The sequence below is a fragment of the Staurois parvus genome, unplaced genomic scaffold, assembly GCF_062004578.1.
Source record: "Staurois parvus isolate SC_StPar_1 unplaced genomic scaffold, SC_StPar_1.0 ptg000057l, whole genome shotgun sequence".
Lineage (NCBI taxonomy): Eukaryota > Metazoa > Chordata > Amphibia > Anura > Ranidae > Staurois > Staurois parvus.
In genome coordinates, this window is record NW_028317853.1 from 3,494,174 (window position 1) to 3,520,848 (window position 26,675).

Below are 26,675 nucleotides of genomic sequence, written 5' to 3' on the forward strand. Positions count from 1 at the left end.
TCAGCTAAATACAGATTTACTTACACAAGAGTCAAATAATTTTTACACAGAACCACACTCTGAGCATTGACAGCAGATACTTCCTAAGGGTATATACAGTATGTTTTTCACAGCAATGAATTCTCTATTAAAGAAGTGTCCGAGGCAGAAGATGTCATTGCTGGGGTTTTAGACTACGTTAAATTATAAGTTCACCTTTAGCAACATTTTGCAATATTGATCCTAGGTCTGGATCAATCTGTGTGCGATGTGCACTCACTTCTTCTGTAGCTGCACCAGCAGAGAGCAAGTGCACCCCCCTCTCCCTTAGCGCAAATGTAATAGGAAGCAAGTGCAGTATTTTAGAATAAGGATTGCTGGTATGTAATATTCAGAAGATCTGCAATTGCAGAGGAAGCTTATTGTAAAATGTTGCTAGAGGTGAACTCTTAGCAGGTCCTGTTCTGAATACCAAAGTTGACAAAAGGAATGTTCTGCAAAAGAAGAATGTAATTATCCTTCCAGCTGCCTCTACAACCAAATACCACTTTACTTGGAATGGCCTCGAAAGTCTGCTGAGAAATCAACACTTCCTGGTGTGTCGATCTCTTGGGTCCTCTGCAGAGCTAACTGGCTTCTCCTCCCAAATTAGACATTTTATATACCATAAATGCTGTGTTCTCTCAGAATGCGTAGTTCTTTGCTATCAGCAATGTGTGACCAAGTCCTGTTTTAAATACCACAAATTCATACAAATCTCACGAATTAAGTAAAATTTAGAATGCCAATCTCCTGTGTACTCCACAGAGCTGTCTAGCGCCCCTCTCCTCAGGAGTGTCATTCTCTTGTGCCCTCATTAGAGCTAAATGGTTCCTCCACCAATGAGTGTCCATCTCCTCTGTCATCTACAGATGCTTCTCCCAGGAGTGTCAATGTACTGTGTCCTTCCCAGAGCTAACTGGCTTCTCCCCCAACCTCCACATCTTTACTGTGTCCATTAGTAACAGAGGTTGATGGGAAGAGCCAGTGGGTATTGCAAAGGATGCAGGAGATTAACGCTCATGAATTATTTCCAAGCTGGCTTCACAGAACCTTAAACAGATCAGCATTTTGGTTTTGTGGCTATATTAGGTATGTTCTTTGTGTCGTCTTTAGTCTTCATGACCAGGTTGCCTTAAATACCTGTTGGACTATTAAAATGATACTAAAGGTGATTTTATTATTTTTTATAACAAACATGTCATACTTACCTGCTCTGTACAATGGTTTTACACAGAGCAGCCCCAATCCCTCCTTTTCTCGGTTCCCCCGCCGAGTGACCCCACTCTTGCCTGCTCACTCCCTCCTCACTGGCTGTGATTGACAGCAGCAGGAACCAATGTTTCCCACTGCTGTCTCTGAGCCAATGAGAAGGGAGAGAGCCAGGAGAAGCCGCTGCTCTTGTGCACATCACTGGATCAGGGTCCAGTAAGTATTAGGGCGCAGGAGGGGGGAGGAGGTGGAGCTGCATAAAATGCATGAAGATAAAAAGCCTTTAGCCCTTAGAACTACTTTAAACCTTGCTACACTCTCCTCAACCAGGGCCGCTGTTAGAAATCTTGGGGCCCTGTATAGCCTACCTGATGTGGACCCCTTTGACAGCACCCCTGGCCCTGCCCCATCTCATGACCCTGCCCCATCTCATGACCCTGCCTTGAAACAAACTGCAGCTTTGTCTTCAAGTGCATGCAGTAGAAGGGGGAGCAGTTAGGGGCGACAAAACTGCACAGCTGAGCTGCACATTTTTACCACCCCCCTAAACACAAGCGTAAATGAGGCTTAAGGCTACATTTACACTGCTGACTAGGGCTGGTGTGAATTATAGCTACAGTTCCTCCTGCGGCTCTTAGCAGGTTGGTGCCTTGCACAGGCCCCTTCACTATAATCACAGGTCACCGGCAGCTCCACTCATTCATGGCTCTCTGAACAGCCAGTGATTACCAGCGGTGATTGCTGCTGGATGCATTATCCATCCAGCAGTGATAACTGCAGGTAATCACTGGCTGTGCAGAGAGCCGCAAATAGGTGTGGCTGCTGGTAACCTGTCATTATAGTGAAAGGCTGCAACTACATGCTAAGAGGCGCAGAAGGAAGTGCCACTACAGTCCGCAATGGCCTTAATTGTCTAATTGTCGGTGTGAATACAGCCTTAGGATGCTTTTCACTGTCTAATGACCATCATCATCATTCTCATGATAATCACACAGCACAGGAGCTCTGGCTCAAAGCACCTAAACTGTGTAACTATAATGATGATGATCACATTTGGCTGCTAACTGTATAATTCATCATGGACGGCATGGGGAAAAGGTGTCTGTGCACTTTGATCTCCCTGTACCTTTTGCATACCTCACAACTTTAGAACTTGCAAATGAGGGACACTTCAGGGGGACGGTGACCTGCGGTGGCATGTACCGCGCTGTGGCAAAAATGAATGTGGCCAACCTCTTAACAGTGGGAGGGGTTTAAGAGGCATTGCTAAACAACACCTGGGCTTTCTTGTACCAATAAAACATGCATTAGTTGCTGTACCACAAGCAAGAGTCTCACCAACACTTTGTCTGAGCCTACCTTAAAGAAGAACTTCATTAAAGAGGAAGTTAAATAAAAAAAAAACTAACTAATGCTGAACCTACTCTATGCCACATTCTAAGCCTAATCTATCTAGCCTTGTAGAGTATAAATCAGCGTACTTGTCTGTTCTCCAGTTGCTCTGGTCCAGTCCCAACGCTGAGCTGTCAGCGGCGGTTTCAACGTGTGGCAGTGTGCAGGAGAAGCACCTGACAATGGAAAACCTTTAGTAATGCTATGGGTGATGTCACTTCCCAGGGATTTCACAGCCATTTTCTTTTCTCTCCTGCGCACAGAGGGCGCCACTGGAGACCGGACTGGAGCGGCTCAAAACACGCAAGTACAGCAATTTTTGCTTAACAGATTAGGCATGTCTGGGGCATAGAGTAGGATTAGAGCTTAGTTTTTCACTAAAATTGCATTTAAAATAGTCGGGGGGGGGGATAAGTGTCCTGGGTGCCTGTGCTAGTGTGTTCTGTCACTGTGATTTGTGGGATGCTGAGATTTTGTTAAAATATTGGGATGGCTCTGCTTATATCCTGGACAGTTGGGAGGTTTAAGCCCCTCCTTCTAAACACAGCCCACACTCACTGCCCCCCATCTCCATCCACAGTGCCCTTCTTTTATTTTTGTACACTGTCCCTGGAAATCTGAGACCTCTAGTTGCTGAGACACTACACTAATTATTGCTCAGGCAGCGTGGCAAAGGTTAAAGCTGATGCCTTCAGAGTGCCTTCTCAGCTTGGCTGAACACTGAGGATTTCCACATTCTAAAGAAAGCTGTAAATCAGCCACTGTCTGCTCACAAGCCTGACATGGAGGGCCAACCTGCCGACCTTTCCAGCTGCAGCTTCCCAGAGTACACACCAAGGACGCCAGGTGGCAAAAAGAGCTGATTGGCTGCAGTGCACTAGCCCTGATTGGAGGCTTCTTGAACATTACCTGGGGCAGTCCACAGTCAGAGGGAGCGATCCGGTCTTCTGTTCTACAGAGCGGCTGCAGGTCCAGTATAGGATGACTGTACTGGACTTGTAGCTGCTGCCCATGTGACATACAGGATGCCGGGATCTTGATGTAATCTCAGGACTGTATGTGTATACTACTACAATATGCAGCTTGAAGCTGCCAGCTGGCCTGGGCCCCCTACAGGATGCCCGAAGGTACCCCCTATTGGCAGCCCTGATCTCAACACAGAAGACTTTCTCTGTGCTGCCCTTCTGGCACTCCTTTTTATTACAAGCTAATAGAAAATCCTTTCTAGATAATTATTCAATATTTTAGTCAAATTTGATTTTTTTTTTTTTTTCATTTACTCTAGAGTGTTCCCTTGCATAGTGTCAGTTTGATCCCTTGGATGTGAGTGTATTCTGTTCCATGGGATCACCCTGTAATTTAAAACAGCCTGTGAAGTTCTGCTCACTAAGACAGGTGAGCATGCAGCATGTTGCACTGGATAAACACCACCTGATATACTATGTGTGACGCAAATGACGGTGTTTAGTACAGAGGAAATTGGTAAACCGTTTACTGTCATCAGGGTAATGTGTAGGATGCTCCCAGTGTAACTGAATCCCTTAACTGTGATATTGAAACCGGCAAATGACCTTCTGTCCCTTGGATATCAGTAATTGTCATTAGACCCACCTCCTGCTCTTGGACCCTGTTTTTGCTTGGTGGACCTCCCACGAATTGCACTGCAGTACATTGCAGGCACCTCTGTCTCCAAAGGGAGCAGATAAATCTTGATAATTAGCATTCTGTTGTTTGCCGGCTGACGGAGCCTGATCTCCTCTGCAACCCTAGAACAGCACGCACGGATGTAATGCCTTCATAAATATTTTAATGGCAGTCTGCTGGTAATATAAATCAGGGGGCTGGGAGTGCTAGAAGCCATCCACAGACACTCTGGCACCACCTCGCAGGGACAGCGGCAACGGGAAAGTGTCAGATCATAGACGCCCACGTGTTGTGGTCTCTGCAGTAGGCTAGAGCTGTGCTAGGGGATTGCAGGTGGTGCCACTTAGAGACGTGCTTGGTCTGTATGGGTCTCGGGGAAGAGGAGACACATCAGGGGCTCCATTCTCATTACTGGCATGTCATTACAAGAGTTGAAATGTCCTGCATTAAGTGTCTCAAATCTTGGATAATGCCCATATTATTTAAAGAGCCTGTGCACCAAAAAATATCAAAGTACTGCACATCTTGCATGTATACTGTACATCTGTATACCTGGATCATGTTCTGTTTTGAGGTGCTTTTCACTTAAATTGGTGGTTGTATTTATATTGCTTCATGTGCACTTTTATTTATTTTAAGCATGAAATGCGATTTACTGTTTGTAGGGACAGGTTCAGAAATAATCTGGAACCAAATAGATGGGAACTTTTTTCATTCTGACTTGTAGTGGTTAGGTGTCGAATTCAATAGTGGGTGAGAGGTACTTTTTTTATATGGCTGTTGTGCATTATGTTAATCTTGTGGGCATGTTTGTTTGTACGCATACAGCATTATTCAACATTGCATACGTATAAGTGTTTGTAATAGATTTAATTCTCTGATTGCACACTGCTGACTTTTGTGGCTTAATTTAAAGATCTCTTTTCCTGGTTGTGCAGTCTTCTGGGACCGGTATTACTTAACCAGTTCCCGCCCGGCTTATGGCCGAATGGTGGCCGTCAAAAACACTCATCCCTCCGGGTGGACGCCATATGGCGCTTTCAGGCATGCGCAGTTTGCATTCCAGCAGAGCCGCGCAGCGGCGCGATCTGTCACTGGCCGTGTACCTCGGACACTGCCAATGACAGATCTGTGTACAGGCCCTGTTGCCAGTACCATGTGACCTGCTGTGACCAATCACAGCAGGTCACATCACAGTTGTATATAATGGATGGCTTCCTATCATGCCATCCATTGTATACAAGTGTGGCTAGCTGTAAATGGTCACAGTGATCACATGCACAAGCTGAGCCAATCACAGCCCAGCTGTGTCATGTGATTAGCTGTGGCCAAATCACCGTTAAGGAAAAAAAAAAAAAATTCTGAATGAATCGATTTCATTCAGGTAAATGCTTTGCTCAAGTAATTCTTTGCTATAAGCAAATTGTGTGTAAAAAAAAAAAAAAAATTATATAGAGAGAGAGAGATCACTTCCCCAAAGTAGTACAATGTTACTATGGTACTCTATAACTTTCCTACAGACTAAATAATACTAATTTGGATTATTTTCACCAAAGACATGTAGTAGAATACATTTTGGCCTAAATTTATGAAGAACAATTATTTATTTGCAAACATTTATAACAGAAACATAGAACATGTTTTTATTTTTTCAAATTTTTTGGTCTTTTTTTGTTAATTTAGCAAAAAATAAAAACCCCGGCGGTGATTACATACCACCAAAAGAAAGCTCCACTTGTGTGAAGAAAATAATAAAATTTTAGTTTGGGTACAGTGTTGTATGACTGCGCAATTGTCATTCAAAGTGTGAGAGCGCTGAAACCTGAAAAATGGCCTGGGCAGGAAGGGGGTAAAAGTGCCTGGTATGGACGTGGTTAAATGGGGAACTATAGAAAGTGCAGAGAAGGGCAACCAAACTGATAAGAGGCATGGAGGAGATCAGCTATGAGGAAAGATTAGAGGAACTGAATGTATTCTCTCTTGAGAAGAGGAGATTAAGGGGAATATGATCAACATGTATAATACATAGGTGGTCCATATAGTGAACTTGGTATAGAGTTATTCACTGTAAGGTCTTCACAGAAGACAAGGGGGCACTCTTTACGTCTGGAGGAAAAGAGATTTAATATCCAAATGTGGAAAAGCTGCTTCACGGTAAGAGCGGTGAACATGAGGAATAGGCTCCCTTAAGAGCTGGTTCTGGCCAGATCATTTGATTGTTTTAAAAAAAGGCCTGGATTATTTCCTAAATGCACACAATATAACTAGATGGTAATATTTATGGGTAAAGTTGATCCAGGGGAAATCTGATTGCCTCTCGGGGGATCAGGGAGGAATTTTTTTTTCCCTGCAGGATCAAATTGGATCAAGCTTTATTGGGATTTATTTTGCCTTCCTCTGGATTAACTGTGGGTATAGGATTGTGTATGTAGCACTGTGTGTGTGTGTATATGTATGTGTAATATATATATATATATATATATATATATATACACACACACATTTTTCTCCCCCCATTTTAATTGTTGAACTAGATGGACATGTCTTTTCAACCAGACTATGTGTAAATATTAAATTGCTTTCAGTTAGTCTTCTATCAGACAAGAGATGGTCTCAGCTGTTGTTTGCAAAACACATTGGGGTTGATTTACTAAAACTGGAGAGTGCAAAAGCTGTGCATAGTAACTAGTCCGCTTCCAGTTTTGTTTTGTCAAAGCTTAATAGAACAATCTGAAGTTAAAAGCTGATTGGCTACCATGCAACATACTAACACCAGATTTTGCACTCTCCAGTTTTAGTAAATCAACCCCACAGAGTCTTCCAAATGGCAACATCACTTTTTGGATTGATTCAGGGAGCTTCAAAGCAAGCTTGCCTACTTTGATAGCTGTGGCCTTACACCTGAAAAATGTAAATAAAAGAATTGTTTTCAGAATGTTTGATTATCTAAAAGTTAATGGTTGACAGTCGGTTTCAACCAGAGCAAGCAAATATTTCAAAAACAAGGATGTAAAAAATGTTTTTCTATCTAACCGGAACAAAAATCCTGGTCTTACACACATCAGCGCTGCAGTATCACTTGGTGACGTGGCGAGTCCCATAAGTGCAGTAAAAGCTGGTGCTGTGGTGAACACAAGTAGTGTCCCGCAGCCACCAAGAATTCGCACACAGGTTCGTAGAGCCCCTAGTATCCTTCCGGATGTGCTTGCAAATCCCAATTGGCAGCCCACAAATTCTGCAGCACCCGTACTTCCCCCATTCACTGCCGAACCCAGAATTCAGATGGAAACAGCAAATTTAAATTCTCCCCTTGATTTTTTGGAGCAGTTTTTAACAGATCTGTATGCATTGTTTGTGGATCAAAGTAATTTATATGCACCACAGTTTATCACCGCCAACCAAAATTCAAACTTTGCCAGACCATTCGCAGGGAAACCTATTACGGTTTCCAAATTTAAAGCTTTTTTGGGCCTAACCCTCAACATGGGCATTACTTAAAAAAACGAATTGCAGTTGTATTGTTCTGCAGACCTGATACATCATATGCCCGTGTTCTCTGCTGCCATGGCCAGGCATAGATATGAAATTATAATGTGTTTTATGCATTTCAATTACAACAAACTCTGTCGTCCTCGGGGTGACCCTGAATTTGACCGGCTCCACAAAATTCGGCCTCTCGTAAATCACCTATGCTTCATCATATATATTTTATAAAAGTGGGTGGATGCAGGGCGGTATATTTAATAATGGGCATACCACACACTTTTTCTGGCAGAGATTTCTTCTCTTTTCTTCATTCAGCCCACAGGCTGAATAAAAAAAAAAAGAACATAGCATATACATCCAACAAGGACCAGCGACATACTGGTACATCACTGGACTTTGAGTGGTTATATCAGGATGATACAGCTGCAGGCATCCTGGTATAGTTTTTTTCAGCCAGCGATCGGCTTTCATGTAAATGCAATCCTAGTGGCTAATTAGCTGCAGGATTGCTTTTACAAGCAGCGGGAGAAGATGCCCCCCTCCCCTCCTGCCCAGTACAACCTTCTCGGGCAGTCTAACCACACCGATCTTGGTGAGATTAGATAATATCAGGACAGAGGAAATATCTAGAGTTTGATAGACCCCAGATTTCTCAAAAAAGAATATATGACAATGCCCATTAAAGTTATAGGGGGTATTTGCATTCCCTGTGATAGCATTAAAAGTGAAAAAGAAAAAAAAATTTATTTAAAGGGACCGTGTAAAAATAATAAACAAAATCAAAATAACTTTAAAAAAAAAAGCACCCTCGCCCCCCTGTGTGCGCAAGCGTTGACTCTGTGCCAATATTTAAACAGAGGTTGCACCATACATGTGAGGTATCACCACGAACTTTGTGTACAAAAAAAAAAAATGTTTTTGTCATTTTCCAAGAACTTGTGGAAAAAAAATAAATCTTCCATGGACTCAATATGCCTCTCAGCATATAGCTTATGGTGTCTACTTTCCGAAAAGGGGTCATTTTGGGGTGTTTGTACTGTCCCGGTATTTTAGCACCTCAAGAAATGTGATGGGCAGTCAGAAAGTAAAAGCTGTGTAAATTCCATAATCTATACCATAGATTATTGACGCTATAACGTTTACACAAAGCAATCAAACACTTATTTCCTTCACTGTATATATGTGTGTGTGTATATATAAATATATGTGTGTGTGTTTAAAAAAATATTGTTTTTCTTCAAAATTTTCTGTCTTTTTTTTGTTTATAGCGTGAAAAATAAAAAGAGCATGGGTGATCAAAAACCACCTAAAGAAAGCTCTATTTGTGTGAAAAAAAGACATAAATTTCATTTGAGTACAGTATTGCATGATTGCTCAATTACCAGTTGAAATAGTGCAGCGCCGAATAGCAAAAAGAGGCCTGGTCAGGAAGGGGGGTAAATGCTCAGGAGGGCAAGTGGCTAATAATGCTGAAAACATTTCTGGGATAGTTATCATCTGCCGCTATACATTGCATGACACCATGGTGTTGGAGTAAGGCAACTGAGTTGGCCTTGTGGGTATGAATGATGGGATGATTTCTCTGTACTTGTTTGAACTGATAAATCCACTTAGCGATGAAATGTTTTCAACATTACTAAGCAAATCCAATTGCATACTACTGTTGATCAAAAGTCATTTAACTTCTGAACTTTACACATAATCTTTTTTTTTTTTTTCTTTCTTTCTTTTTTTTTAATTGAGTCATTGTCTGTCCATATTGCATAAAGTACTTACGCACACATAGGTTGTATTTGACGGAAATCCTGGGGCTTCCATTTGCTTAATGACGTCAAGTGAACCTGTGGGTAACTTTGCAATAGCACACAGGGGAATCAAAGCTCTCAGAAGGATTAATTATTACAGGGACGTTCTTTTATTTTTATAACCGCTTCCAGCTGCATCATCACTGGAGAACAAGAGAATATCTTGGTCATTGTGGTCCCCTACACCGCCTGATCTTTTCTGTTTTGACACCGGCTTTGCATACATCTAAAAGCCACAGACATGTGTTTCACAGGTAGCAACTATCAGTCTTTTTCAGAAAAAGCTTTTTTCTTTAGTGTATCTAAATTCCAAAAATTTTATATATTGCAGCTAATTGGTCCTTAGATGCGATAACTGTATTTGTTTTTTCTTCAGGTTTTTTTTTTACCTGTGCTGAACCAGCTGAATTTCGATCAGTGTATACCCACCTTTAGTGCAAGGATGGATATCTCCTAGTCCACCAACTGTGGAATTAAGTCTGTCTTTGTTAGACTCTGTGTGGTTTAAAGCATCATGAAGTTGTTGTAATGCTAAAAAGTCCCACTTTATACATTTTATGGAAGAAAAGTTTAGTAATGGTTTGGCATTTCCAAGTATGAATTTCCAGTGTATCTTCACATTAAAGAGATGCAAATACATAAAACCAGCCTTATTACACCTTGGAAAATTGTGCACAATTATGCTTGCCATACATGGTTAGCTGTTATTTTTCAATCAGCCAGTTGGCCAAACAAAAGAAGGTAACCGTGTCATCAAAAGGGCTGTGGATAGAAGAATCCCTCCTGCTGGGATATTGTATCCTGACAGCAGCTCCGGCAGCTGTCAGAATACATTGATCGGTGACTGCAGCTGCTGATCAAGAACATTTTCCAACATGTCCCTTCACCAGAAGTTGATCAAATGATCGAATTCTGATGAGAGGGGACAGCTCGCACTGGTTGAGCTTTAATCGGTGTATTGTCGTCTTAAGGTGCCTTTTTTCACTGAGATTTATTGTAAGAGTACACTTCATCAACCTTGGTGTAAGGGGAAACATTTAACTGAAGACTACAATTTTCATTGTTTACATTTTTTTCCTGCAATTATTTTCATTATCAATTTCATTACATTATTATTATTGACAATTTTCTCATATAAAGCAGCCCTGTGTCTAAACTATACAATGTATGTCACATTCTTTATTTTATTTGTATTTATCTTGTATCTACAATCTACTTTTCACACAAATTTACAAATTACACAAATTTGATCTGGTAGATATCAGGGGATTCCTTTAGATCTAACAGTTATTTCAAGGTTTACACTATGTTAAAAAGGTTGAGAGAGGCTGCACTAAAGTGATGATACATTTCTTTAACATACATCACGGGACACAGAGCAGGCTATTCATGACTGTGGGTTATATGCCACCTATAAGTTAATAGACACTGGCCTACCAATTAGAGAGGAGGTCCTCCCCTATATAACCAGTGTCTTTAAGGTGGATGGTCACTGAAAGTGTTGCTTTTGCTCCTGGAGCACACCTGAAGGTCCAGAACAAATCTATTACAGAATCATGGACTTTAATCAGATCCATTTGGAAAGCTGTTAGCTAAATAGATGGTACCTGAGCCTCGCTGGATAAGGAGAAGAATCCTCGGGGTTTTGTCTGTAATGCTGCCTTACGGTACTGGACCCTGCATGATGGAATCCTGTGCAGTATAATACTGACCAAGGTGATTTCCGGGGGGGGTTGCTATACGGGGCAGTGGCCCCACATTATGGGGACCGGGCCCCTGAAGGGCTGTATGACAGTGCCTGTCGTGATGGGCGAAGGCTGGTGTCTGGGGAAGTCAAGGACCTGTGGTGGGACTGGTAAGATATCTCCTTTTTTTTTTTTTTTTTTCCTCTCTGTAAAAAAACAAAGCTGAAATTTGGAGGCAAAAGGAGAGTTATTGTTTGTTTGACCAGTTTCCACCAGGGGGAGTGCTCACAGCATTTTAGCCTGGGACATGCTTGCCTGTTTTTGTTGGGTCCACTAGATGGAGCATTCTGGTCCCTAGGAGTGTGGCTGTCAATTGGCCACAGGGCATGCATTTAGCGGGCGTTTGCACGCACAGTAGTGGCTGGAAACGGAAGTTGGCGATATTTACCTATTAGCAGGCCTGCGCATATGTGGACTGCTGCTGGTGGATTCCTGTGGCTGGGACACAGAGCAAGCTATTTAGTGGAGCATGCGAGTACTCTCCTGACGGGGAAGGAGTGTTGGCCAGTCAGTCAGGCTCCACCTTTGGTGGCCCGTAAGGTCAGAAATTTGCATTGAGTGTTTTCTTCAGCACACTACCTGAATAGCTGTATCTTGTGGTCTGTGTTTACTATTGGAGGTCCACAGGTTTTTACGCTATCTGAAGTAATCTCTTCCAGAAAGCATAGTGTTGGAGGCACTGCAGAAAGGGGCCCTGATGTGCTGCCACCAGTTCCTGAGGATCCTATCCGAATTTCCGCTGTAATATCCTCTCCTGAGAGGCCAGTAGCTACTGGGCAGTCTGAGCCACTGCATTAAGGCTACTACTGGGGCATCTGCCTTGGCATATGTAACCAAGGATGATCTTGCTTCAGCCTTAGCAGGTTTAGATGATAAGATTGCAGGGATTATTGCATTGGTTTCTCAGAGATCCCATCACTAGAACCACCAATCCTGGAGCAGGAATGGGTGGAACCTAAGGATGAGGAAGAACTGGAGGAAGGTCAGGTAGTAGAGCCTCTGTCTGAGGGGTCATAGCCTGAGGAAAAGCAGGCGGTCTCTGCCTCCCAATCTCAGAAGTTTAGTCCAGGACCTAACAGATATGGTACAATCTGGATTCAGGCTACCTCCGATAAAAACCTCTGAGGTTACTTACTCTTCTCTGGGCTCTTTGGAGCCTCCACAGAGTACTCAGGCCTTTCCAGTGCATCCTCTTCTGGAGCAAATTATGCAAGAGGGGCCTAGGAAGGGGCAGGCAGCATCCAAGGCGACTATTTCACGTTGGATTTTCCAATTGATCATTCAAGCCTATGGTTTGAAAGGGAAGGCACTCAGGTGAAGGCACACTCTACCAGGAGTGTGGGGGCACCTTGGGCAATCCGCCATCAGGCATCAGTGGCTCAGGTTTGCAAGGCCGCTACATGGTGTTCGGTTCACACATTCACAAGGTTCTACCAGGTGGTTTGCAGAGCCGCAGAGGATTTTGCTTTTGGCCGCAGTGTTTTATGGACTGCTGAGTAGGTCCTGAGGGATTATTGATGGAGGCTATCATGGTGCTACCCTCCCCTCAAATTTCTTTATTGCTTTAGTACATCCCACATAGTCATGAATAGCCTACTCTGTGCCCTGTGATGTATGATTACAAAAACTGGATTTTTTCTTAATACTTGCCTGTAAAATCCATTTCTTAAAGTACATCACAGGGCACAGAGGTCCCTTCCCTCTTTCTGGAATTTCATTGCTTGCTACAATAACTGAAGCACTTCGTGTATAGGAGGGGTTATATAGGGGAGGACCTACTCTCTGATTGGTCGTCCAGTGTCCATGCACCTATAGGTGGCATATAACCCACATAGTCATGAATAGCCTGCTCTGTGTCCTGTGATGTATTCCAAGAAATGGAGTTTACAAGTAAGTATGTAAAAAAAAAAAAAAAAAATTCTTTTTTTTTTTTTTTTCTTTTTTAGCTGTACCAAAAAAACACAATCCTCTTAATAGTAGGTATTTTCTGTTTTACAGGTCAAATGGGAAAAAGAAACTAAAGAAGAGGGGACACCAATGACCAAATATTATACCAACTGGAAGAAACTGCGGGAGAAAGAGATTCAGCTAGAGATCTCTGGCAAAGAGAGGGTAAGAGTGCATAGTAATACTTATACTGTCAAATCAGGCACTGACCATAGAGCATGCAGTGGTAATTTTGAGCAAGGGTTTGCGTCTACAGTTGTGTTCAAAATAATAGCAGTGTGTTGAAAAAAGTGAATAAAGCTCAAAATCCTTCTAAAAGCTTATATTTCCATACACACAAATGCATTGGGAACACTACACATTCTATTCCAAATCAAAACATGAAGAAAAATATATCAAATTTGTGTTGTTCCTCTAAACAAAATTGAAGAAAAGTGTATATTAGACTGTTCAAAAAATAGCAGTGTTTGTATTCTTCTTTACAAACTCAAACATTCACTATATAAACTGAAAAATGTGTGAAGATTTTGCTTTCCTTTGAATCACTTAATTAATATTTAGTTGTATAAGCACTGTTTCTGAGAACTGCTGTACATCTGTGTTGTATGGAGTCAACCAACTTCTGGCACATGTGAACAGGTATTCCAGCCCAGGATGATTGGACTACATTCCACAGTTCTTTTCTATTTCTTGGTTTTGCCTCAGAAACTGCATTTTTGATGTCACCCCACAAGTTTTCTATTGGATTAAGATCCGGGGATTGGGCTGGCCACTCCATAACATCAATCTTGTTGGTCTGGAACCAAGATCTTGCACGTTTACTGGTGTGTTTGGGGTCGTTATCTTGTTGGAACACCCATTTCAAGGGCATTTCCTCTTCAAGTATTCTGATGTATTCAAACTGATCCATGATCCCTGGTATGCGATAAATAGTCCCAACACCGTAGTATGAGAAACATCCCCATATCATGATGCTTGCACAACCATGCTCCACTGTCTTCACAGTGTACTGTGGCTTGAATTCAGTGTTTGGTGGTCGTCTGACAAACTGTCTCCGGCCACTAGACCCAAAAAGAACAATCTTACTTTCATCAGTCCACAAAATATTGCGCCAGTCAATCTGCTCTTTGGCAAATTGTAACCTCTTCAGCACATATCTTTTTTTCAACAGATGGACTTTTCGGGGGCTTCTTGCAGATAGCTTAGCTTCACATAGGCATCTTCTAATTGTAACAGTACTCGCAAGTAACTTTAGACTTTCTTTGATCTTCCTGGAGCTGATTGTTGGCTGAGTCCTTGCCATTTTGGCTATTCTTCTATCCATTCGAATGGTAGTTTTTCGCTTTCTTCCACGTCTTTCAGGTTTTGGTTGCCACTTTAAAGCATTTGTGATCATTTTAGCTGAGCAGCCTATCGTTTTCTGCACTTCTTTCTATGTTTTCCCCTCTCCAATCAACTTTTTAATCAAGGTACGCTGTTCTTCTGAACAATGTCTGGAACGACCCATTTTCCTCAGAATTTCAGAGAGAAATGCACTGTAACCAGCATGTAGAACATTTGCTGCCTTCCTTCCTTAAATAAGGGCAATAATTGCCACCTGTTTTTCAAAGAATGAATGACCTCACTAATAGAACTCCACACTGCTATTATTTTGAACATGCCCCTTTCAATTAGAGATTCAATTACACAGAATTAGCAGCATGCATGTCATGACTGTTGGGTCTGTTGGATTTCTATTACTCTACTACACCTGCTAGTAAATTATTTGCCATGTAGAAATATCATTTCTACCCCAAAAACGGTGATTGATCAGGTTAATGATGTCTGACTGCTACTATTTTGAACACAACTGTATATAGCGCTGTGAATTTATGCAGCGGTATATGTGTGTGTGTGTATATATATATAACATTCACATCAGTCCCTAACCCTCAAGGGGTGTACAATCTAAGGTTCCTAACTTACATTCATACATACACATACTAGGACCAATTTAGACAGGATCCAATTAACCTACCAGCATGTCTTTGAATTGTGGGAGGAAACCAGAGTACCCAGAGGAAACCCATGCAGGTACAGGGAGAACATGCAATCTCCAAGCAGGTAGTGCTGTGGTGGGGATTCGAACCAACTACCCTAGCACTGCTAGGCTGAAGTTCTAACCATTTAGCCACTGTGCTGCCCGTAAACTTTTATATTAATGCCCTGCCTATATATCCGGCATACATGGGAGTGGGAAGACACACACATTTATTTTTTTTGGCTGGTCTAGAGTTGGGCTTTAAGTGATAACACTTTTGTTAATCATGCAGTACTTAAAGTGGTAGTAAACTCAGATGTCTGACTTGCACCTACAGGTTAGCTTATAATAAAGCTTTACCTGTAAGTACAGCGAATATCTCCTAAATGTGCACCATTTAGGAGATGTTTACATCGACACCAGTCGATTGTTACTACGCATGCACAATGAGCTCTACATTCAGGGCACTCTGAGCGTGCCATCAATATTACTCCAGTGCGCATTTGCGGAAGTGATGTCATTGCGGCCTGGCCATTTAACCGTCTGGAGAATGTGAACCTGAAAGGAATACCAGGAGAAGATGGAAGCACCTGCAGCATAGACACGGTCCCAGTTGAGGGCCCTAATATGCGGTGCATTCAAGCACATTATGGTATTAACCTGCAGGAAGCCTGGTTATTTTTTTCCCCACAATTTTACTATCTCTTTAAGTAAAGTTAAAGAGGAATGTCACTCCCCTTTCACTTGGCTCTGCCCCATGTGGCCTAGGGGTCTTGGCAAAGCCCTTCAACACATCTGCATTATGTGCAGGAGATTTGCGCATGCTTGGGGGAAAGCCCTGCGACATATCTGCATAGGTAAAGAAAACCTGGGAGGTTTAGGTGGTGATGCAAATATCATTTTCACGCACAAAAAAATCATTTGAATTAAAAAAAAAAAAAAAAAAAAAAAAAAAAGTCAATATCCAAACATGAGAGAGGAAGGGGGGGAGGTGAGAAAATATTTTAAGGTGCAGGTCGCTTTAAAATACATTTCCGCCTCAGGTAAGCTTTAAAAAGGTCATGTAATTTCAGAAGTTGTTTTTAATCTCTTGAAATCTGCAGTTTTCATTGATACTATACCTGATATTTCTGCCATGAAGGTCCTTGTTTAGACTTACTGTTTTGGGATGACCCACTCACAGACTTCCCTGGTAGAGACTACTTGTGGTTGTGCTGACACACTGCTCAGGTATGGTCCACCGTTGTCACATCAGGCAGTCCATTCTATGCAGTGATATGGAGCCGACATTTAAGTGTGTGCATGTAGATGGTAAATGACTACAAAAATGTCTGGAGGAAATCGGCAGCACTGAGGTTACAGAAGTAACAAAAAAGTGATGACTGTTATTTTATACACAGTATTTTTAGCAAACTGAATGTCATCTACTTTAACTAAACTAAAATCATCTCAGATTGTCTTTATTTTACATTTATTATTATTATTATTATTATTACACAGAATTTATATAGCACCAACAGTTTGCTCAGCGCTTTACATTTAGGCCCCTTTCACACGAGTGGTCCAACAGGTGTACCTGTCAGTTTATCAGGCTGATCTGATTGGTAGCTCCATGTTAGTCTGTCAGCGGCTGGATGTAAACAGAGTTGCATCCGTTTACATCCAATTATGGTACTTCTGAGTTTATCCAGGTCTAAAAAACAATTTGAAAATTCTGTGGTTTTTTTTTTTTTTTTTCGGCCTTAAACGTGACTGGAGGTAATCAGATGTATACTTATGCAAGTCTATTTACATCCAGCAGTCTGTAGATCAAGTATGGGTCCAGAGATCTCCACTTTTTAAATGCAGCAAAAAAATGAATGAACACGCATGTCACAGAAGTGACATCTGTTCCTTTCTGCTCCAATTCATCAGGGGATCTGTTCACTGATCCCTTGTTGATTTGACTGGTTATAGCCCATGTAAAAGGGGCCTTTCTCATGTTAGTATGATTTAACCACTGCTATTATTTGAAATTTGTATAGGACTGAATAGATTTGTTTTATTAGTATAATTTTGTAAAATTCTTTTCTACCTCTCATATATTTTACCTACTTTTACTTACCGTTTTTTTTAGTATGGTGTCATGTTAGTATCTATCTTTGTACAATTAGTTACATTGACATGCTTATCTGTTTGCGTGAAATAAGTGAAAGTAGACTCTAGCCATAAATGTAACAATGCCACCTATTACAGTGAGAAAATGTATGTATGCAATATTTTGTGTGTGTATGTGTGTATGTGTGTGTGTATATATATATATATATATATATATATATACAGTCATGGCCGAAATTGTTGGCACCCTTGATATTTTTCCTGAAAATCAAGTATTTCACACAAAAAAGGTATTGCATTAACACATGTTTTGCTATACACATGTTTATTCCCTTTGTATGTATTGGAACAAATATAAAACAGAGGCAGAAAAGCAAATATGACATAATGTCACACAAAACCCCAAAAATGGGCTGGACAAAAGTATTGGCACCCTTAACTTAATATTTGGTTGCACACCCTTTGGAAAACATAACTGAAATCAGTCGCTTCCTATAACCATCAATAAGCTTCTGACACCTCTCACCCGGAATTTTGGACCACTCTTCCTTTGCAAACAGCTCCAGGTCTCTCTTATTGGAAGGACACCTTTTCCCAACAGCAATTTTAAGATCTCTCCACAGGTGTTCAATGGGATTTAGATTTGGGCTCATTGCTGGCCACTTCAGAACTCTCCAGCGCTTCTTTGCCATCCATTTCTGAGTGCTTTTTGACGTATGTTTGGGGTCATTGTCCTGCTGGAAGACCCAGGATCTTGGACGCAAACCCAGCTTTCTGACACTGGGCCCTACAGTGCGACCCAAAATCCTTTGGTAATCCTCAGATTTCATGATGCCTTGCACACAGTCAAGGCACCCAGTGCCAGAGGCAGCAAAACAACCCCAAAACATCATTGAACCTCCACCATATTTTACCGTAGGTACTGTGTTTTGTTCTTTGTAGGCCTCATTCCGTTTTCGGTAAACAGTAGAATGATGTGCTTTACCGAAAAGCTCTATCTTGGTCTCATCTGTCCACAAGACGTTTTCCCAGAAGGCTTTTGGCTTACTCAAGTACATTTTGGCAAACTGTAGTCTTGCTTTTTTATGTCTCTGTGTCAGCAGTGGGGTCCTCCTGGGTCTCCTGCCATAGCGTTTCATTTCATTTAAATGTCGACGGATAGTTCGCGCTGACACTGATGCTCCCTGAGCCTGCAGGACAGCTTGAATGTCTTTGGAACATGTTTGGGGCTGCTTATCCACCATCCGGACTATTCTGCGTTGCAATCTTTCATCAATTTTCCTCATCCGTCCACGACCAGGGAGATTAGCTACAGTGCCATGGGTTGCAAACTTCTTGATAATGTTGCGCACTGTGGACAAAGGCAAATCTAGTTCTCTGGAGATGGACTTGTAACCTTGAGATTGTTGATATTTTGCCACAATTTTGGTTCTCAGGTCCTCAGACAGTTCTCGTCTCCTCTTTCTGTTGTCCATGCTTAGTGTGGCACAGACAGACACACAATGCAAAGGTTAAGTGAACGTCTCTCCTTTTTATCTGCTTTCAGGTGTGATTTCTATATTGCCCACACCTGTTACTTGCCCCAGGTGAGTTTACAGGAGCATCACATGCTTGTAACATTCTTATTTATCCGCAGTTGTGAAAGGGTGCCAATACTTTTGTCCAGCCCATTTTTGGAGGTTTGTGTGACATTATGTCGAATTTGCTTTCTTTCCTCCCTTTTTTTGTTTTGTCCCAATACACACAAAGGGAATAAACATGTGTATAGCAAAACATGTGTTAATGCAATACGTTTCGTGAGAAATACATGATTTTCAGGAAAAATATCAAGGGTGCCAACAATTTCGGCCATGACTGTATATATATATATATATATATATATATATATATATATATATATATATAGTATTTCACAGTGAGTAGTGCACCCCTCACATTTTTGTAAATATTTTATTGTATCTTTTCATGTGACAACACTGAAGAAATGACACTTTTCTTCAATGTAAAGTAGTGAGTGTACAGCTTGTATAACAGTGTAAATTTGCTGTCCCCTCAAAATAACTCAACACACAGCCATTAATGTCTAAACCTCTGGCAACAAAAGTGAGTACACCCCTAAGTGACAATGTCCAAATTGGGACCAATTAGCCATTTTCCCTCCCCGGTGTCATGTGACTCGTTAGTGTTACAAGGTCTCTATGTGTGTGTGTGTGTGTGTGTGTGTGTGTATGTATGTATGTATGTATATATTTGTTGATTATTTGAGATTTGTTTGGTTCAGGTGGGATCGGGTGAATTTTGATCCATGTATGAGCAGGAAAGTTGTACAGAAGTCAGTCAGTAGACCATCCTGTCAGATTTCCCCTGCTTGATCAATGCCATTGGTTGTATCAAGTCAGAAAAAATGATCTATGGGCTGTTTAAGGGAAGAGTACCAGACATCCAGTGCATTGTAGGTGCAGTCAGTGTTGATTTTTTTCTGCTGATTTGTTAGGTGGAATCTAGTAGTTTGAGGTTTGCCCAAATGTCTTTGTGGGTTTGTGGCTACACGTCATTCACACAGCTTGGCTGGGGCTCCTGTATGACTGTGTCATGGGATTTAAATTCTTATTTACATAATGCTAATCCATCGCAGGAGCCCATGGCTCAAGGGATTAAAGGAGTATAAACCCTGGCTTGTGTGTACCTTGTGCGTGTACCTTGTGCCACCAGGAGGAGGCAGTATTCCTCTCTCTTCTTGTCACAGGACAGATGAGCAGTAATCAAAGAAACTTTTGTGTAGATGTCTTGAGGTGTTGTGCAAACGGCGTTTAAAAAATGGTAGTAGGAAATATTGGGGTCTAAGAAACTGCAATACCCAGCATGCATTAGGTTAACTTGGCTCTATGGGTGATCAGCTCCAAGCAGGTAAATTCTCATCTGCCTAGTCAGTTTATAGACAACTCTTTACAGTAGAATTATGGAAGGCAGAGAGAGGGCTTGTCATGGAGCAACTGGTAGATCCCCCATAGAAAAGTATGCAAATTAACTTTAGGGAGGAGAAACAGAAGTTCACCCCACAGCAATTCCCTCAGTACTACCAAGACAGGATCTGGGGATAATTGCCCAACACAGCGACCCAGCAATGTGACCAGAACTGGATCAGAAATGTCCCACATGACAGTGGTATCAAATCTTGCATGAAATTTCATGGACACAGCAGAAAAATGGGGGTTACCTTTCACTGCCATGACCACCTATGCAGAGGCAGAATAGGAGAGGATGGTTGTAACCTATAAATTACAACATAGTTTATGTGATGTTTGTATATTTTGTAGCAGTTTTACCAAAACTAGGATTTCCTTAGTTGCTTTGTTATTCATTGCTTTTTTTATGCACTTGGCTTAAAAAGAGGGCAATGACAGAATGTCCAAACTGAATATAATGAAAACTTTACTGCATAGGATTACCAGTTTGGAGTTTTTTGTGCTGTATATGCTGCTTAGTGATGGGGAATATGGAAAAGCATTGCTTCATCAGCTGTCAGCGCACACTATGATATCAATTGCTGGTGTCACCTGTGGCCTTCTATCCGTCTCTCTGTATTGACGTTCCCCAGAAGATACTGCCTGAGCATGCTGGGCTGACTGTGTGGGTGCTGTATGTGCTCTGCAAGAGGAACGGAAACATGCGAGAGCAAAACAAGTCTATTAATAAAACTCTGTGCATCTTCCATTTACATTTTGCCTGTACTGTGATATAAGACACAGTGCTGAAACAGGTGGAATGTGTATGTGATGGGGGGTGGAGGGATGTGTTTTTTGTATTTTTTTTTTTTTCTGTTCTCTGTAACTTTGTCCACTGGGTTGGTAAGTAACTGTAAGCTAGATATGGTTATATAGAGCCTGAGCAAAGATGTCTGAGCTAAACTTTGCTTGCCATGATCAGGTCATAGGTGGCTTCCAACTATGACATCACATTTACACCAAGCACATGTGTTAAAGCTCAACTCCAGGATCAAGTCACTTCCCCCAAACATTGTACCTCTTACTGCAAATACTAGACCTGCATATAATATACCAGTTCTTTGCTTTTGCTACAAAAATTGTTCCACAGTACTTGTGACATAATCAGTAATCTCCGAAACATCAAGGGCGGAAGGAGGATGTTCAGGTTTGCAGCCATACATCATTTCCAGAAACTACATGTCCTGTGATTCCTTGGAACGCAAGTGTAGTATAATTATGTATGGTTCTGTTGGCAGTGATAGGGGAGTACTCTGTTGTTTGTTCACAGCCCATAGTGTAGGTAAGATGACAACTGTCAGGGATTGTGTGTGGGCATTACTGGGCAGGAGTATATACAAATACACAACTCCTAGGGAGAGGTGGAGGCCCTGGAGATACTTCACATGCACGGATGGTTACTTCCAAGATCTGACCAGTGCAGGGTCACCCACTGGGCATTCTTTCAGTGGCCCTCATGGTGGGGGCAATCCCTGGAAAGTGGTTTTAGGGTTTTCATCCTCCTGTCCTTCCTTCCTTCCCTTAAGCTCCATTCCTTTCATTTGCCCTTCCCTTATTCCACCCATAATACGAAAACTGGTTCACGTCTCTACTGTGGAATATGTTCTTGGCTGCTTTGGGTATATACCCCAAGTGGCTTGAGCTTTAAATTCACTTGCCCCTTTTGGTTTGTTTATTGTACCATATCTACATATAAAGGATGTGTGTCATTCACGGTCCTCTGTCGTTGAGTTTCATCTGATGCGCAGACTATACACCTAGATTTACATGCTTTGATTTATTTGTATTGGTATTGATAAGATAGTATAGCATACCAGACAAGTCTTCCTTGACTTCTCTTAGCCTTCTCCACCAATGCTGTACTGTGCAGATGATTCTATATGTTGCTTGTCAAGAATCGCCTATGTATATCTTTTATGTGACAATTTGTATGCGAGAAGCTAAACCGCAATACATTTTTTTTTTTTCTAATAGAAATACATATACTTTTAGTAATGTCCAGCAGCAATGTGGGTAATGTCATTGTGTCTGGAGTCTCTCCAACTACAAAGGGGTGTACAAATGACAGTGGAAAGGAAGGGGTAGTCCGTTGTTTACTGCTGCACAGCTGGAGGTAAAGAATCTATATAAAGCACTACGGATTTATTATTATTACAGATATACTGTACCCACAGTTTACACATTTACGTACTGTACATTCACATCAGTTGGTCTCATCAAGGAGCTAGCAGTCTAACGTTCCTACCTCACATGCATGAATGTATACCAACATACTAAGACCAATTTGGATAGGAGCCAAGATCATGTCCTAACAGATTTGAACTGGGGAGCCCAGTGCTGCAAGGCAGAAGAGCTAAACACAAAGTGTTCTTTTCTAGAGATTTAATACCAGACAGCGTTATGGAGGCATATAGCTATTTTATTTTTTTTATAACAAAATTAGAGTTTTGCATTAATGTTTTACTGCACATTTGCTACACTTACATTTATATTGTAGTTCTCTCCATCAGCAGCCTCCAGTGCCCAGCCCTCCACCCAGCTGTCCCCAAATCAAGATCCTAGCGGTGTAGACTCGTCGGCTCTGCACAATGGCTTGTCAAAATTATCCTGGTGGGATCTGGTTACTTACGCATGGCAGTGCTTTATGGACAAGCAGTCCTATCAACACTTGTTCTCAATGATGCAAATACTGAGTTTACAGGTAGAATTGGTCTCCATGGGGTTTTCTATAAATCCATCCATTCTACTGTTAAATCCAGTTTCAAAGTTACGTGATCACTTTCCTGCAGGATTCATGTTTTTTCCTGCTGGCATTTAAGTAGCACTGTTCACAGACCTTTGTTGGTGCTTTTTCATAGCGGAGGGCAGTAGACTGAATTAGCCATGGCGTAGATTTTGGCCATGGAGACCTGCCAGTGAACTGAATCAGCCATGGAAGAGATTTTGGCTATAGAGTCTTGCCTTTAAGAACTTTCTGAAAATTTGTACTGCTGCTAGAATAGTACATGCTGAATAGTACACTTTTAAAGTAACCCCAAATTACATCTAGATTGTTTAGTATTTACTGAGCTTTTGAGCTAGTAAGCAGAGCTCAGTTTAAATAAGGACCACCCATGTTAGAGGTATACATACCACCAGCATGTTTAAAACCATGCCAAAGAAAAAGGAACTAGAAATAAATGGGACTTTAAATATGCCACTGGGAGTCAAAATAGTCACAAACTTATTTCATAAATAAACCTCTTCTGTATTTCAAATCTTATAAAATGTCAGTCAATGACTACTGGTATTCTCTTGTACATAATTGACATACTAAAGTGATACAGTAATATGACGGACGCAAGGTGGTTCTCTTGTTCTGGGAGGACGTCATATGACGTCCTCCCATTCTCACCGCGCATGCGTGGCTCAGGGAGCGCCTCGGACACAGCGGATCACTGATCATGGAAATAGCCGAAGATTCAGCTCGGTCATGTGATCAGCTGTGTCCAATCACAGCTGATCACATGTAAACAGGTAAATGCCGGTTATCGGTATTTCTCTCCTCTCGAGCTGTCACGCTGACAGCTGGAGAGGAGAGGAGAGCCGGTAACTGGCTTTCCGCGGAGGGGACATGAGCACTGATGATCAGTGTAGCTCCAGCAGTGCCTCGTGCCAGTGCCACATCAATGCCACATATCAGTGCCTACCAGTGCACATCAATGCCACATATCAGTGCCTACCAGTGCACATCAATGCCACATATCAGTGCCTACCAGTGCACATCAATGCCACATATCAGTGCCCATCTGCGCTGCCTTTCAATGTCACCCATCAGTGCTAGTCAGTGCCACTTATCAATGCCAATCAGTGCCACCTATCAGTTCTGCCAATCAGTGCGCGTCAGTGCCGCCTATCAGTGCCAGTCAGTGCCACCTATCAGTGCTGCCTTTCAGTGCTAATCAGTGATGCCTGTCAATGCCCATCAGTGCCCATCACTGCAGCCTCATTAGCGCACATCAGTGAAGGCAAAAAATCACTTATTTACAAAATTTTATAACAAAAACTAAGAAAAAACGTTTCTTTCCCCAAAATTTTCAGTGGTTTTTGGTTTAAGAAAAAATAAAAAACCCAGAGGTGATTAAATACCACCAAAATAAAGCTCTATCTGTCACAAAAAAATGATAAAAATTTCATATGGGTACAGTGTTGCATGACCGCGCAATTGTCATTCAAAGTGTGACAGCGGAAATTGGCATGGGCAGGAAGGGGGTATAAGTGCCCTGTAGGCTAGTGGTTAAAGATAGATTGATTTTTCTTTTTTTGGTTTTAAAAAAACAAAACAAAAACAAAAATGTCATAGTTACCTGCTCTGTGCAGTGGTTTGCACACAGCAGCCCCTATCCTCCTTTTCTCGGATCCCCCGTTAATGCTGCAGGCCCTTCCCTCCTGCCTAGTGCTGCCATAGCAAGCAGCTTGCTATGGGCGTACCCGAGCAGGCTCACACTCAAGCTGCTGCTCTGTGTGTCCATTCACACATGGAGTGCTGCTCTGCCTCGTCCGTGCTCTCTACTCTTTGGCTCACTGGCTGTGATTGGCAGTAGCAGGAGCCAATAGCGCTGCTGTCTCAGTCAATGAGGGAGAGCCGAGGCTCTCGTTCACATCTCTGGATCAAGATGGGGCTCAGGTAAGTATTAGGGGGGCTGCAGCACACAGGTTTTTTTTTTTTACCTTCATGCATAGAATGAAGGTAGCATAAATCAGTTTACACATTTGGTGGGTCACACCGCTTCATTAGAAACATATATATTATCAATCTTAATAAGGTTGTCCACCCACAGTTACACGGAGATATAGACTACAAAAAAATAAATAAATAAATTTGACCACTGAGAACTTCCCACATGAATGTGTCCATTATGTATGATAGAATACCATTGGTTTTGTATTCATTTGTTGACTTTTTAATGATTTAGTTTAACCACTTGAGCCCCAGAGGATTTACCCCCCTTAATGACCAGGCCTTTTTTTGCTGTTTGGCGCTGCACTAATTCAAATGATAATTGCGCGGTCATGCAATGCTGTACCCAAACAAAATTTACGTCCTTTTTTTCACACAAATAGAGCTTTCTTTTGGTGGTATTTGATCACCTGTGCGCTTTTTATTTTTTGCGCTATAAACAAAAAAACCACGAAAATTTTGAAAAAAAACAATATTTTCTACTTTCAGCTATAAAAAATATATCGTAAACTCAAAGTTAGTCATAAATTTAAGCCAAAATGTATTCTGCTACATGTTTTTGGTAAAAAAAATCCCAATAAGTGTATATTGATTGCTTTGTGTGAAAGTTATAGCGTCTACAAACTATGGTATAGATACTGTAATTTATGCCTTTTTTTGCTATACAGCGCTGCACTAACTCAAATGACAATTGCGCGGTCATGCAATGCTGCACCCAAACGAAAATTATGTCCTTTTTTTCACACAAATAGAGCTTTCTTTTGGTGGTATTTGATCACCTGTGCGCTTTTTATTTTTTGCGCTAGAAACAAAAAAAAACCACAAAAATTTTGAAAAAAAACAATATTTCTACTTTCAGCTATAAAAAATATATCGTAAACTCAAAGTTAGTCATAAATTTAAGCCAAAATGTATTCTGCTACATGTTTTTGGTAAAAAAAATCCCGTGCATTAGCGGGCAAACTGGCGCTATCTAGGAGGGGCGCTAACACTACCGGAAGTCACCAGTGACACTAATACAGTGATCAGTAAAAATCTGTTCACTGTAATCAATGACACTGGTGACAGGGCAGTGAAGGGGTTAACTGGGGGGGGGAGGGGGGCGATCAAGGGGTTAAATGGGATTTCTGGTGCACTAGCGGGCAAACTGGCACTATCTGGGAGGGGCGCTAACACTATCGGAAGTCGCCAGCGACACTGATACAGTGATCAGTAAAAATTGGTTCACTGATCAGTGACACTGGTGACAGGGCAGTGAAGGGGTTAACTGGGGGGGGGCGATCAAGGGGTTAAACGGGATTACTGGTGTACTGGCGGGCAATCTGGCGCTATCTGGGAGGGGCGCTAACTCTATCGGAAGTCACCAGCGACACTGATACAGTGATCAGTAAAAATTGGTTCACTGATCAGTGACACTGGTGACAGGGCAGGGAAGGGGTTAACTGGAGGGGGGGGGGGCGATCAAGGGGTTAAACGGGATTACTGGTGTACTGGCGGGCAATCTGGCGCTATCTGGGAGGGGCGCTAACTCTATTGGAAGTCGCCAGCGACACTGATACAGTGATCAGTAAAAATTGGTTCACT

At 41.8% G+C, this 26,675-nt stretch overlaps 1 protein-coding gene across 1 annotated transcript in view; it reads left to right on the forward strand.

Annotated features, from left to right (window-relative positions):
• Positions 1-26,675, forward strand: part of NOC2L (NOC2 like nucleolar associated transcriptional repressor) — a 175,084-nt gene that overhangs the window by 107,816 nt on the left and 40,593 nt on the right. The window contains exon 16 of the mRNA XM_089668416.1: positions 13,301-13,414. Within this exon, the coding sequence (XP_089524542.1) occupies positions 13,301-13,414 (114 nt within the window). The remainder of the gene's footprint in view (positions 1-13,300; positions 13,415-26,675) is intronic.